We start from the raw sequence: 15,076 nt of genomic DNA on the forward strand, positions 1-15,076 counted from the left end.
GTAAAATTATGTGGATATGGAAATCAAAAGCAGTCTTGAAAGAGAAAAAACAAATCATAAAGAGTAGCAAGTAGCTGGAGAGGTGATGAGGAGGGGTAAAGGCTGTGACCTATAGGTCCTGTCAGCTGCCTCACTAAGTCACTCACAGCAGCACCAAGAGAAGCCCTTCTACCACAGGGCACAAGGCCATCATCCTGTTCTGTAAGAGAGACTCTGTCCCCAGTTTCTCAAAGGGTCCCAAATGATTCTCATATTCAAACCAGTACAAGTAGCTTGGGTGCCAAGAAATATAGCAGACTAATACCTAGTAAGATCTGCATTCCTCTTTTTGGACCAGATAATTTTAACTGTAGCAGAAATGGAGCCATGCTTCCTTTGATTAATCCTAACCTCTTGATATAAACCAGCCAACCCCAGGTAGTGGCCAGAAAATGATCAGGGACCTCCTCTTTTCTAACAATATGTATTATAGAAAGGGAAATAGATGGTTTTGCAATTTTGAGACTTCAGAAAATGTAACAGCTAATGGGGTTTCCTCACAGGGAAGGAACACAGCAGAATGATTATGAGTAGGCTCTGGAGTCAGAATGCATGGGTAAGAATCATGGCTCTTTCATTACTAGCTGTGTGACCTTGGGCAAGTTCCACAACCTCTCTAAGCCTCAGTCTCCTCATCTATAAAATAGGGATAATGCTGATACCTCCCATATAGTGTTGTTATGAGGGATTAAATGTGCTAACATATGTAAAATACCTAGAGGAGTGCCTGGCACATAATAAAATGCTCAATGTTATCAGTATCTTTTTTTTGTTTAGTTCTATCCCCTCATTTTATAGATAAGGAGTCTGTGAATCTTGCCTAAGATCCTAAAGCAAGTTAGCATTGCTATAACCAGAACCCAGGTATTCTAGATAGGATTAGAAATAGGAAAATTGAGAAAGGATATAAAATAAAAGCAACATAATTAAAAGGCTCGCTCCACACTTCTTCTAGGGAATGATTAAAAGAGTAGTTTAGAAGGTAATAGCAGCTGGGCACTGTGGCTCAATACCCATAATCCCAGCATTTTGGGAGGCCAAGGTGGGAGGATCCTTGAGCCCAGGAGTTCAAGACCAGTCTGGGCAATACAGTAAGACCCCACTTTTATAAATTAAAAAAAAAAAAAAAAAAATTAGCCAGGTATGGTGGTGCACACCTGGGTCCTGGCTACTTGGAAGGCAGAGATGGGAGGATTGCTTGAGCCTGGAGGTTGAAGCTGCAGTGAGCCGTGATCATGCCACTGTAACCCTGGGGGACAGAGCAAGGTCTTGACTCAAAAAAAAAAAAAAAAAAAAAAAAAAAAAAAAAAAAAAAAAAAGGAATGTAGTAGCAGGTGAGAAAGTGTGACAGGAAAAGGAAAAAGTGACAAGGACCTTTCTATTTCTTTCAGAAAAGTCTGCAAAATACTTCACTTTGTAAAATGATTTTCCCTTTCATTCAACCAAATGTAAACAAAGTCTCCTACCCTAATTGAACAATCGCTACCATTCCTTCCACTTTTAGGCTACCATGGAGCAGGACACAAAAGTTGGGTATTTTGCCTGCAATCTGATTGGCTGAATTTTCATCTTCATTGTCATCAGTGATGCCAGTACCCACCTCATCACCTTCTGTGAAAAAAAAGAGATAACAGGTCAGACTGAAATTACCTACAAAAACCCTAAACCCCAATTTATACTCTTGGATGTTTCTAGCCTTTAAGGGATAGTGTAGAGTTCTAAGGGAATATTATAACACAGGAAAAACTCATTCCAGTTTTCCCATGTCTACATAGAAGTCAGTTTCCACACATTATATGAATTCCATTTATATAAAACATCCAGAATAGGCAAATCTATATATAGAGAAAGGATATTAGTGGTTATTTGGGGTAAGGGAAATGGGGGGAGGTGTCTGGGAGTTGATAAAGGGTGCAGGGTTTCTTTTTGGGGTTATAAAAAAGTTCTCAAATTGATTGTGGTGATGGTTGCACAACTCTGCAAATATACTAAAACCCACAAACCACTTTAAATGGGTGAAGTATACGGTATATGAATTATATCTCAGTAAAGCTGCTGCACACACAAAAATCCATTTTCCACAGTTCAACTAGGATGTTTAGTTAGATGCTATCTGGAAGCTTCAGGCACCCATTTAAACAGAATTAGATACAGATATGTCAAGTATATTCATAACCAACAGGCTTAGGGCAGCACATGCATGTGAGTTCCCAAAGATAAACAATGATTACTCTATAAGGTTCTTGACTGGATTCTCCAGGTTCTCTCACACTCTGCTGACAGATGAATCTTCCTACAATTAACTTCCCTCTGAAAATATCTATGTCTGTTCTGTTTTGTTCAAAGACTTTCTAATTCAACAGGAAGAATTTGCCCAGTTTAGCTAGACAATTCAACAGCCCTTACAACACGGTGCTATTCTGCCTTCCCATATTTTCCTTCTTCTTTTTTTCTGAGATGGAGTCTTGCTCTGTCGCTCAGGCTGGAGGGCAGTGGCGCGATCTCGGCTCACTGTAAACTCCGCCCATGGGTTCATGCCATTCTCCTGCCTCAGCCTCTTGAGTAGCTGGGACTACAGGTGCCTGCCACCACCCCCAGCTAATTTTTTTTTTTTTTTTTTTTGTATTTTTAGTAGAGATGGGGTTTCACCGTGTTAGCCAGGATGGTCTCAATCTCCTGACCTCGTGATCTGCCCACCTCAGCCTCCCAAAGTGCTGGGATTACAGGTGTGAGCCACCACGCCCGGCCACCTTCCTATATTTTTCTTTTCACTATTCTCCTACATAAATAGTTTATTTTGCTCAATTTCTTTTTTGGCCATTATACTGGCATGCAGAATTCCCCAGGGCCTTAGAAATAAGGGAAATCTGCCTGTTCTCTGAGAATAATAATTATCAACACAGTTGAGTATATATCAAGATTATATTATACTTGATATATACTCAGATTATATATCTGTGAGTATATACCAAGATTCTGTCTGTGAACATGTGATTGGTTATAGAATATCCAATACTCCAACTGAGATAACCTGGGCATAAATGGAATGTGGTCATTACTCAGTATGTGAAAACCTGACTACATACACTTCTTAGAGAAAGCTGATAAATATAAAGTGGATGGTCAGCCTAAAACAGAGAAAAAGATAATTTTAAGGGTAGAACTAGGATTTGAACCTGTAGCCAGACAGGGACCAGAGCTCCTGCTCTATACCCACCACAGCACAGTGCCACCCTTGATAAAGAGAATTTTAAAGAGCTAGAGTCTAGCATTCTCCAGAGAGATGTTGAATTTGGGGAGATGACTTTATAGTTCCTACAGATATATGCTGCAGTAAGGAGGACTCACAAGGGCCTGCATTCACCCATTTGTTCAACAATATTTACTGAGTATCTACTATGTGCTGAGCACTAGTAGAACAAAGAACAGATGTGATTCTTCCCTTTATAAAGCTGTATTTGACTTGCACATTTATCAAGTAACCTTCTGATAACTACTTAAGCTTTCTCAGCATGTTACTACTAGGAAAGGCAGAGAGCCCTGGATGAGGGACTAAGCATTCTCATCTCTAAAGAGGATCTCCACTGTAAATTCACAAACCAACACACAGTAAATAGGTGTCAAAATGTTTCTACCATGTAAAGCAGAATTACTTTTCTGCTATATTAGGCAATATTCTACTTTCTAAAATCCAATTCTGTAACTATTCCTTTCCCCTAAATTCTGCAAAATGGGCTATCCTACTAAGATTTAAGAATAACTTTAGTTAATAAGATGCTTCAGACATATCACTGGAATAGGAAGAGAACTCACCTTTGTTAAGTGCTATAGGTAAGACCAGATGTCTGGACAGAACTGGGGGACTTGAAATATCAGCTATATCAATAAATCCCACTATTTCCAAATCTGAAATGAAGGAATCAACATAGAATTAATTCATTCTATGGAAAAGTACATTATTTTCTGTGTATTAGATTTCACAAATGCACTGTTTAGGTTGTGGTTTCAAATATGATGACTGGGAAAGTTATTAGATTTCTCTATGGGGTCGTCCAATAATTTGCATTTTAAGTTGCTCAGGAAATAATGATAACTGTCATTTATTTAATGAGTTTAAGTTATATGACAAAATCTGCTAAATTTTATTTTTATAAGGTTAAGACCCCAGCCAAGGCAAAAACTGAAAGGCTAATCCCTCTGTGTAGTCAGGGATGTTCAGGTCACCAGGGGGCATCATAGTCAAACACTTCCACAGCAACTACAATCAGCCTTTGAAGAATAAAGCTATTGTATTAAAAACATCTCTCTAAGAACTGTATTTTATACAAAACTAGGGTAAGCAGTCTAAATATGACAATGATTTCTCTGCTTTATAGAAGCTGTAGTAAAGACCAAAAGTATTTGTTGAAAACCTAAAATAAACAAAAATAAATGTAACCAAAAGAACTTAAGAATTTCAATTATATAACATAAAAACTTAAAAAACAATACAAATTATAAAGAAGAAAAAGTCACTCATTCATAATCAAAGGAAATCTCTATTAATATTTTATTGATGTGCTTTTCAGTCTTTCTTCTAGATTAATACCCATATTTTCAAAAGAATTTTTAAAAATCAGAACATGGTGAACACCTTATATATATATATATTTTTTGAGACGGAGTTTCACTCTTGTTGCCCAGGCTGGAGTACAATGGTGCAATCTCAGCTAACTGCAACCTCTGCCTCCCGAGCTCAAGTGATTATCCTGCCTCAGCCTCCCAAGTAGCTGGGATTACAGACATGTGCCACCACGTCTGGCTAATTTTGTATTTTTAGTAGAAATGGGGTTTCTCCATATTGGTCAGGCTGGTCTCCTGACCTCAGGTGATCCGCCTACCTCGGCCTCCCAAAGTGCTGGGACTACAGGCGTGAGCCACTGCACCTGGCCATATTTCTAATGTATTAGGAAGTATGCTTCTCTGGAGATTTGCTGTCCTTACCTCCCTTAGCTGAGTAATAAATTCATTAGTATAAGCAGCTAGATATTTTTCATTTGAGTAGGAAAAGGTCTACTATATCTTAGAGTAGTTTAGCTCCAAGAAAGATCTCCCACTAAGAATTTATATGGGAAAGAAAAGATCTATTCAAATTTACTCTTCGAAAAAGGATGGGAAGGAAGTGGAATCTAACTGTTATGAAGGCAACAAGACTTTTGGTACAGCTTAACATACTACTGTCTAGTCACAGTAGAAGAGATGGATGCCTTGCTTCTAGATAGCCAGAAGCTAAAGGCACAAAAAGTAAAAAGACTGTTCACAGTCCCTCACTCCAAAACTCCTTAAAAATCCATATACCTCAAACAACCAGCATTCACTGCACATTTAATTCTAATCATTTATTGACTGAACAATTATCTATTGGGCACCTACTAAGTGTCAGGCACTATGCTGGACATCAAGGCTGTAATGGTGACTGAAACACTGACAATATCCAACCCTAAAAGGTTAAACATGCACCTAATATTCAAGGAGTCCACCCACCAATTGGAGGTAAGTCTCCTCTCCACTGCTCCTTGCTATTTTTGACTCTTCACTTTGCCAGTCTAAGTTAAGCATAGTATTAGCAACACGAACCAGGTAAAAGCTGTGGCAACATCACTTTCTTTCAGTCATAATATAAGTAACAGGACTAGAAGAGTACACTATATCGGAACTAAGAATTCCAAGACCATCTGGTTGATTCTCCCTACCTAGCCAATAAGAACTAGAGGAAGACTTCCCAGGGTCACACAGCAAGAGTCATACTGCAAAGTATAGAAACTAGTCCTTATTTTATTTATTTATTTATTTTTTTGAGACGGAGTCTCGCTCTGTCGCCCAGGCTGGACTGCAGTGGCGGGATCTCGGCACACTGCAAGCTCTGCCTCCCAGGTTAACGCCATTCTCCTGCCTCAGCCTCCCGAGTAGCTGGGACGACAGGCGCCGCCACCTCGCCCGGCTAGTTTTTTGTATTTTTTTTTTTTTTTTTAGTAGAGATGGAGTTTCACCGTGTTAGCCAGGATGGTCTCGATCTCCTGACCTCGTGATCCGCCCGTCTCGGCCTCCCAAAGTGCTGGGATTATAGGCTTGAGCCACCGCGCCCGGCCGCTAGCTCTTCTTATATGACCTTAATTATGACACTAATTAAGTCCAGTATCTCTATTAAGAATCATCTCAAAGATTTCAATGCTAGTGAATATGGCTATGATTTCCAACTCTAATAATTCGTGGTTATAATTATCTAGGATTGGAGATCAACTGATGACCTTACCATAAAAAAACCAATATTCTGCCACCCCTTAGGTAATGAATCTTCCAATCCAAAGTGCTGATGACAACAGCACCCTAGTACAGGTTGAGTATCCCCTATCTGAAAATCTGAAATCCAAAATGCTCCACAATCCACAACTATTACACATGCATGAAGCTGACACAAAGCTCAAATGAAATGCTCACTGGAGCACCTTGGATTTTCAGATTAAGGATGCTCAATCACTAAGTAAAATGCAACTCTCCCAAAACCCAAAAAAATCTGAAATCTGAAACACTTCTGGTCCCAAGCATTTTGGGTAAGGAATACTCAACCTGTATCACAATATATATATTTCTTTTTAACCTTCTTAGACAGAGAAGACGGTAAAAGTCACAAGTTAGAAGAAAGTAAGGATAACAGAGAAACTAAGAAAGAAGTTTTTTAAAAAAGTTACCTGTGTTAATGACTTTAGGGATAGGATCAATTTCTTCATCTACAACAAAAGGTTCTGGCCTGGGGAAGACTTGCACATCAGCAGTTAGGTGGCCACACTTGAGAACAGCATGGAAAGGCGTATAAGCCAGATCTATCAGTTTTCTAGAATATGAAAATTAATAGTTATAGAAGAGTAATACGATACATATAAAGTTAATTTTTCAAGACGCAAGGGTTGTTTTCCTTTCAAGTTGGTTCCAAAACTAAGATCTGACCATCTGTAAAACAGAACAAAATGTGACATTTTTGGTGAGGAAATTTCAATGCTGAAAAGCCCAAGAGCAAGTTAATTTGAAATTGCTGAGTCATTACAAGGAAGTCAGTATCTACAGCCAGTATAGATTTACTTTAAAAAGTCATTACTACCAATCACTTTATCTGAAAAATGTACAACTTGGGGAAAATGAAATGACACAATTAGGAACAGTAAAACAGATAGTCTTTCTGGATGTCAAATTATAATACTGAATTGTAAAGAAGGCAAAAGAACTCTAAGCATATACTCACCCAAACATAGACTGTACATTCTTCAAGCACAGGGGGCCATCAATAGTAAAAATCTGCCCTTCACCATTGTTTAAATCTATGAGACGTTCAAGGCATTCCAAGGAATCAGTGCTCTGGAGCTATAAAGCAAAACAGATGACCCTTAAAGTGGCTGGCACAAAATGCCATATTATTATCAGCACACCAAGGTCAGAGCCATTACAATAACACAGGCAATAAATAACAGATGATTTTTTTAACAGTCAATGTGAGAAGAAAATAACTACAACAATTTTGACTCAAGGTTACCAAAGAGGAATGTTACGTAAAATGACACAGGTAGAGCTATTTCATTTAGGAGTAGTTTTGCAATGATTCTCAGAGGTGACCACAGTTAGTATTTACACAGCATCTTTCCTCCAAAGTATTTCTAACGTCTTTTGGTGAGAACCATCATTATCTACATTTTACAGACAGAAAAACTGAGGGGAAAAAAGGTTAAATCACTTTCCCAAATGAATGGGAAAACAAAGAATGTTTAAGTGTTTAATAAAACATATATCAGAATAATGTTACTTTACTCTTCTGTCAAAGTCAAAGCACACTACTGTCAACATTTCTGGTGGAATGGAGATACGAATTCTTATATAAGGGAAATGAATAACGCTAAAAAGAACACCTTGACCCTTTATCCATCAGCAGGATGGATAACAACTCCAGCTATGTTCCCCAGATGGGGCAACACTCTGAAATTTCAAAGAACATTTGAGACCCAGAATCTTTTCAAATAAAATGACCAGCCTCAGCTGAAACCAATGGAGTTCAATACTACAGTATATACAATACAGCACTAGTGGTATGCACTGAAAAATAAACTAAGCTGTAAAATATGCCTAATCAAACTAAAAACTTAGTAAAAGGTATTACCTCCTCCAAATTCGCCATGCACATGATATATAACTTAGATGGGAAAGGAAAAGGTAGTGGAAACCTGTTGCTCTCACTTCGTTGATTTTGAGTAGCTAAGGAATGTCGTAGTGACCCTCTACCAATGCCAAGACAGCCGTCTGTCACCAGGACAACCTGTTTGTAAAAAGAGAGAGGAGGCTGTAGATTAAATTACATATTTAAAGCAGTCCCATTTAGCAATGTCTTCACTGCTAGAGAGGGGCACCAGGTCTGGGTACAGTTGCTCAAGCCTGTAATCCTAGTGCTTTGGGAGGTCAAGGCAGGAGGATTGCTCGAGCCAAGGAGTTCAAGACCAGCCTTGACAACATAAGGAGACCCTATCTCCACAAAAACTTAAAAAAAAAATTGGGAGTGGTGGCATGCACCTGTGGTCCCAGCAAGTTGGGAGGCTGAGGTGGGAGGATCACTTGAGCCTGGGAGGTCAAGGCTGCAGTGAGCCGTGGTCACATCACTGTACTCCAGCCTATGCAAAGAGAGACTCTGTCTTTTTAAAACAAAACAAGCCGGGCGCGGTGGCTCAAGCCTGTAATCCCAGCACTTTGGGAGGCCGAGACGGGCGGATCACGAGGTCAGGAGATCGAGACCATCCTGGCTAACACGGTGAAACCCCGTCTCTACTAAAAAATACAAAAAACTAGCCAGGCGAGGTGGCGGGCGCCTGTAGTCCCAGCTACTCGGGAGGCTGAGGCAGGAGAATGGCGTTAACCTGGGAGGCGGAGCTTGCAGTGAGCTGAGATGCGGCCACTGCACCCCAGCCTGGGTGACAGAGCGAGACTCCGTCTCAAAAAATAAATAAATAAATAAAATAAAATAAACCAAAACAAAACAAAAAAGCAGGCCTGACATGGTGGCTCACGCCTGTAATCCCAGCACTTTGGGAAGCCAAGGCAGGCAGATAACTTGAGGCCAGGAGTTCAAGACCAGCCTAGGCAACATGGTGAAACCCTGTCTCTACAAAAAATACAAAAATTAACTGGGCATGGTGGTGTGTGCCTGCAGGCCCAGCTACTTGGGAGGCTGAGGTAGGAGGATCACTTGAGTCTGGGAAGTTGAGGCTACAGTGAGTATGCCACTGCAGTCCAGCCTGGGTGACAGAGTGAGACTCTGTTTCGAAAAACAAAACAAAACCTCAACCTGTACCCCCCGCCAAAAAAAAAATCCAAAAAAGGGCATGAGAAAATTTTGTGGGGTGCTAGAACCCCACTCTACATTATAGGATAAAGAATACTATGTCTTAGTTGTAGTAGTGGTTATACAGGTGTATACATTTGTCAAAACTCAGTGAACTGTGTACTTAAGATCAATGCATTTTACTCTACTTCATCTAATAAAATATTTTTTAAAAGCTTGCCTCTGAACACCTAAAAAAGGACAAAAACCTTCACAACCAATTCTTACTTAATTGTATTAAAACTAGAACCCCAGGCCGGGCGCGGTGGCTCAAGCCTGTAATCCCAGCACTTTGGGAGGCCGAGACGGGCGGATCACGAGGTCAGGAGATCGAGACCATCCTGGCTAACACAGTGAAACCCCGTCTCTACTAAAAAATACAAAAAACTAGCCGGGCGAGGTGGCAGGCGCCTGTCGTCCCAGCTACTCGGGAGGCTGAGGCAGAATGGCGTAAACCTGGGAGGCGGAGCTTGCAGTGAGCTGAGATCTGGCCACTGCACTCCAGCCTGGGCGACAGAGCCAGACTCCGTCTCAAAAAAAAAACAAAAAACTAGAACCCCAATTCTTAGATAAGGAGTTGGTATCTAACATACCAATGTCAAATATGGAATGAAGATTCATTTCACATGTGCTCCTAGGAAGTACCAGCATAGTAGTCTGAACTTTGCCACTTTATTTTCAAAGATGACAAACTACGCCTGGTCAACTAAAATGACACCTGGTTAAAGTATGTATTTATAAAGGCTATTTAACCAGAAATATACAAGATCTTTAAAATGCATTCTTAATCAACCTGTAATTTGAAAAAAACAATAAAATATACCAACAATGGAGAGTAACTGCAAAATCATTTTCCTTTTCTTCATTGCTTCAGAATGATCCTGTGGGGGACAGACTTCCCATGCATCCCAGGAGAGGATTATTTTTGCTTTCCCTAGCCTAGTCCGGTAACCTGATGATAATAGGCAATTAAGGCAGTTTTTTTTTTTTTTTTTTTTTTTTTTTTGACACGGAATCTCACTCTGTCACCCAGGCTGGAGTGCAGTGGTGTGATTTCGGCTCACTACACCCTCTGCCTCCCAGGTTCAAGTGATTCGCCTGCCTCAGCCTCCCGAGCAGTTGGGACTACAGGCATATGCCACAACACCCACCTAATTTTTGTATTTTTAGTAGAGACAGAGTTTCACCATATTGGCCAGGATGGTCTCGAACTCCTGACCTTGTGATCCGTCTGCCTCGGCCTCCCAAAGTGCTGGGTTTACAGGTGTGAGCCACCGCGCCCGGCCCTTAAGGCAGTATTAAGTGGTGGCACTGTGTGAAATATCAAGATTGGCACTTACTGATAAAGCCTAAGAATGCTTAGTAGAGGTCCCCTGGAAGGATGTCATCTTTTGGCATGATAGTCAATTGACTACAAGGCAATTTCCTTTCCTAGGTATCAACAATTGCTACATAATGATTTACCTCCACCAGCTTTTTCAGATGTTATGGGATAATGAAATATTTCATGAATGTCAAAATGAAACAGACTTTACTAAATAACAAAGACAGAGTACAGCTGTCTAAAACCTTGGTTAAGGCTGGGTGTGGTGGCTGACAGCTGTAACCCCAGCACTTTGGGAGGCTCAGGCCAGAGGATCACTTGAGACCAGGAGTTCGAGACCAGCCTGACACACACAGCAAAACCCTGTCTACTAAAAATACAAAAATTAGCTGGCTGTGGTAGTGCACTTCTGTAGGGCATGGTGGCACACTCCTGTAGTCCCAGCTATTCATCAGGTGGCTGAGGCATGAGAATCATTTAAGCCCGAAGGCAGAGGTTGCAGTGAGCTGAGATCATGCCACTGCACTCCAGCCTGGGTGACACAGCAAGACTGTGTTTCAAAAAAATAATAATAAAAAAGCAAATCTTGCCTAAAAATTCCACTTTTTTTTTTTTTTTTTTTTTAAGACAAGAGTCTCGCTCTGTCGCCCAGGATGGAGTGTAGTGGCACGTTCTCAGCTCACTACAAACTCCACCTCCCAGGTTAAGTGATTCTCCTACCTCAACCTCCCGGGTAGCTAGGATTACAGGCGAATGCCACCACACCTCCCTAATTTTTGTATTTTTAGTAAAGACAGGGTTTCACCATGTTGGCCAGGCTGGTCTTTAACTCCTGACTTCAGATGATCTGCCCACCTCAGCCTCCCAAAGTGTTGGGATTACAGGTGTGAGCCATCGTGCCTGGAAAAAAATTCCACATTTAACAAGTTTGTTATATAGTAACTGATTATAGAAACAATAACCAGTAACCACCACCTCTACTACAATGTTTTTTGTTTTTTTTGAGACAGAGTTTCTCTCTTGTTGCCCAGGCTGGAGTGCAATGGAACGTCTCGGCTGACTGTTGCAACCTCTGCCTCCCCAGTTCAAGTGATTCTCCTGCCTTAGCCTCCTGAGTAGCTGGGATTACAGGCATGTGCCACCATGCCTGGCTAATTTTTGTATTTTTACTAGAGACAGATTCAGGCTTGGCCCCTTGCCCTCAGGTTACATACAGTATATCTCAAATTCAGATTCTTCCTTTTTTTCAAAAGAAGAAAATCATAAAAGTCAGAAGTCTGCATGATGCACAAGGTCTGGTTCTTAAAATCTGAATTTCTCCTCTAAAACCAAAGAAGAAATAGCAAATGAAACTGTGCTACCTGCTAGCTTTCAGTTCAGAAGATACTGACAACAAAACTTCATTTATTCACTATAATGTTAGGAAATAAGACATCCTATATGCATGGATTTACCAAAATAAATAATAAGCTATATTATTTATTTAAGCTGAGATGCCATAAAAAGTTTTTTTATTTCTGAAAAGAAATTGATCAAAAGGCATTTATTGATTTCTTTAGCAAGTATCCACTATATTCTATAAAACAGGGTGGTTTTCACAAGAAAAAAATGTTTTTGTTGTTTTCTAAAGGTGAATTTATTGGGATATAATTTACATGCAGTAAAATCACTCTTTTTAGTATACAGTTCTATGAGTTTTGACAGTTGCATTCAGTCGTGTAACCACCCCCACGAACAAGGTAAAGAACAGTTCCAGCATGTCCCAGAGTCCCTCCTGCTTCTTTTGAGTCAATTCATACCTTTCCCTGACTCCCAGGCAACTACAATCTTTTTTATTTTTTTTTAAGACAGGACCTCACTATGTTGTCCAGGCTGGTCTTGAACTCCTGGGCTCAAGTTATCTTCCCACCTTGGCTTCACAAAGTGCTAGGATTACAGGTGTGAGCCACCATGCCTGGCTACAATCTTTTTTGTTTTATTAAAAAATAAATACTAGTGATGCTACCGACACTATTGAGGAATCCTGTGTTTGACCCTATAATGAAAAGTCACATACCAGGGGCCAGCAAACCATGGCCCATAGGCTAAATCTGGCCCACTGTCTGTTTTTGTAAACAACGTTTTATTTAAACACAGCCCTGCCCATTCATTTACTTATTATCTATGGCTCCTTTTATGCTATAATAGCAGAGCTGAGTAGTTGCCACAGACACCTACGAAGCCTAAAATACAAAAAAAGCTTGCGGACTCCTGTTGTAGACTATTATGATATTTCTTTTAGCAATGTTTCTTTTTCCTTCAAAATATGTTACTACTTTTCAAAAGTATCTGTATAGAGCAAATTTCCAGTTATTTTTTCTGCTACTACTCTGCTCTGATTTGATGCTAATGTGGCCTACTGTGGAGTCTAAGTAAAGAGCAAAAGATTTTACGTTTGTTTGTTTGTTTGTTTTTGCCACAGTCTCACTCTGTCGCTAGGCTGGAGTGCAGTGGTGCAACCTTGGCTGACTGCAACCTCCGCCTCCTAGGTTCAAGCGATTCTCCTGCCTCAGCCTCCAGAGTAGCTGGGACTACAGGTGCACGCCACCATACCCAGCTAATTTTTGTATTTTTAGTAGAGATGGGGGTTTCACCATGTTGGCCAGGATGGTCTCGATCTCTTGACCTGGTGATTCATCCACCTTGGCCTCCCAAAGTGCTGGGATTACAGGCATGAGCCACCGCGCCTGGCCAGATGTTATGTTTTATGCTCCTCACTTTTAAGACAACTCAATTGAGAAGATTAAAAGTTTGCTGAATAAAGCTGGGCATAGTGGCTCACCCCTGTAATCCTAGCACTTTGGGAGATGAGGTGGGTGGATCACCTGAGCCCAGGAGTTTGAGACCAGCCTGGGCAACATGGCAAAACCCGGTCTCTACAAAAAAATGTAAAAAATTAGCCAGGTGTGGTAGCATTTGCCTGTAGTCTCAGCTATTCAGGAGGCTGAAGTGGGAGAATCACCTAAGCCTGGGTGGTTGAAGCTCCAGTGAGCCATGATAGCTCCACTGCACTCTAGTCTGGGCAATAAAGTGAGACCCTGTGTCCAAAAACAAGAAAAATGAAGTCTGCTGAATAATTGCACTGAGATAATGAAGACAAGCTATATTATACTGATGTTTACAATTTTATCACTCAAAATTATAATGACCCCTTCCAAGGAGTATAGTTCAAAAATTCCACTGTGAGCCCTTTGTATTTTATATAACATTACTAGTTTGCAATAAGTCAATTTACTAGGAGGATGCTTTCCTTAAGGCATAATTTTGCTGCTTTCTGAACACATTAGTGTTGATTTAGCACCTTCACTTAAGAAGATACCAATAGAGTAAAACCTAGTCTGTAGAAATTACAATGCATGCTGTGTCAGAGCCTGAAGAAAATCGAAGCACCTTAGTGGTTAATGTTGTTAACTTAGAGCAATGAAAAAGAATTGATCATTACCTGGCAAGGAATTGCACCACCCCATTCTTGCTGAACGATATTGCAAACACCAACTAATGCAGACTCCAAGCAGGTTTTGTCATAATCATCCATATTACTTAGTGCTTCCTTATTGAATAAAAGATAAAATTGCTAGTTACTCTTTAGTTTTAATTAGTTATTAGAAAACAACATAAATTGTTCAAAGTATGAATGTTACACAGGGGACACTGATGTATCTGAGAGCACCAAAGCATAGCCTCTTAAAGAAAAATGCTAGAAAAGACTTCTTCAACTATTAAAGATAGTGAAAAGAATTCCGTTTATTCTATCCTCTTATCAGGTAAGAGTGAACAGTCCACCAAGTTTACATCTTTATAAGCGGACCTTGAAGGAAAAAATTAAAAGGAACTTTTAAACACATCACAAAAATAATAACAAAATCTACTGAATATTAACTATGTTCTAAGTAGCATCCTAGGCACTTTTATGTATTTAGCTATCACAATAAAACTATAAGGTATAGATTATTAACCCTATCTTTAAATGAAGTAATTAAAGTATAGACAGATTAAATAACTTTCCCAGGTCTCATGACTAAAGGTGGCAGAACCTGGATTTGTAAGTATGTAGTTTGACTTCAGGGTTCCTGGTCTAAAACATTACGTCTCACTCCTTATATAGCAATTCTCTAAATTTCAGAACCACAGAAACATCAGAAATCCTTAGTTTATTCACCTGTAAGAAAGTCAGCATATATACCAAAAGTTTAATATCCTTTTACATGAAAAAAATTTTAAAAACATTTTTTTAAGTCAGTGTAATTAAAAAAAAAAAGCTTTTAAGGCACTTAAAAAAT

The 15,076-nt window shown here is 39.9% G+C and overlaps 1 protein-coding gene across 4 annotated transcripts in view; it reads right to left on the bottom strand.

Annotated features, from left to right (window-relative positions):
• The window catches only part of INTS14 (integrator complex subunit 14), a 32,734-nt gene that overhangs the window by 12,940 nt on the left and 4,718 nt on the right, over positions 1-15,076 (bottom strand). For all 4 annotated transcript variants that reach the window (XM_008016221.3, XM_008016224.3, XM_008016222.3 and 1 more), the window contains exons 3-8: positions 14,239-14,346; positions 8,222-8,377; positions 7,316-7,434; positions 6,768-6,910; positions 3,853-3,945; positions 1,506-1,650 (exon numbers count right to left, since the gene is read on the bottom strand). In XM_008016221.3, the coding sequence (XP_008014412.1) occupies positions 1,506-1,650; positions 3,853-3,945; positions 6,768-6,910; positions 7,316-7,434; positions 8,222-8,377; positions 14,239-14,346 (764 nt within the window). The remainder of the gene's footprint in view (positions 1-1,505; positions 1,651-3,852; positions 3,946-6,767; positions 6,911-7,315; positions 7,435-8,221; positions 8,378-14,238; positions 14,347-15,076) is intronic.

Source organism: Chlorocebus sabaeus, chromosome 26 (assembly GCF_047675955.1).
Source record: "Chlorocebus sabaeus isolate Y175 chromosome 26, mChlSab1.0.hap1, whole genome shotgun sequence".
Lineage (NCBI taxonomy): Eukaryota > Metazoa > Chordata > Mammalia > Primates > Cercopithecidae > Chlorocebus > Chlorocebus sabaeus.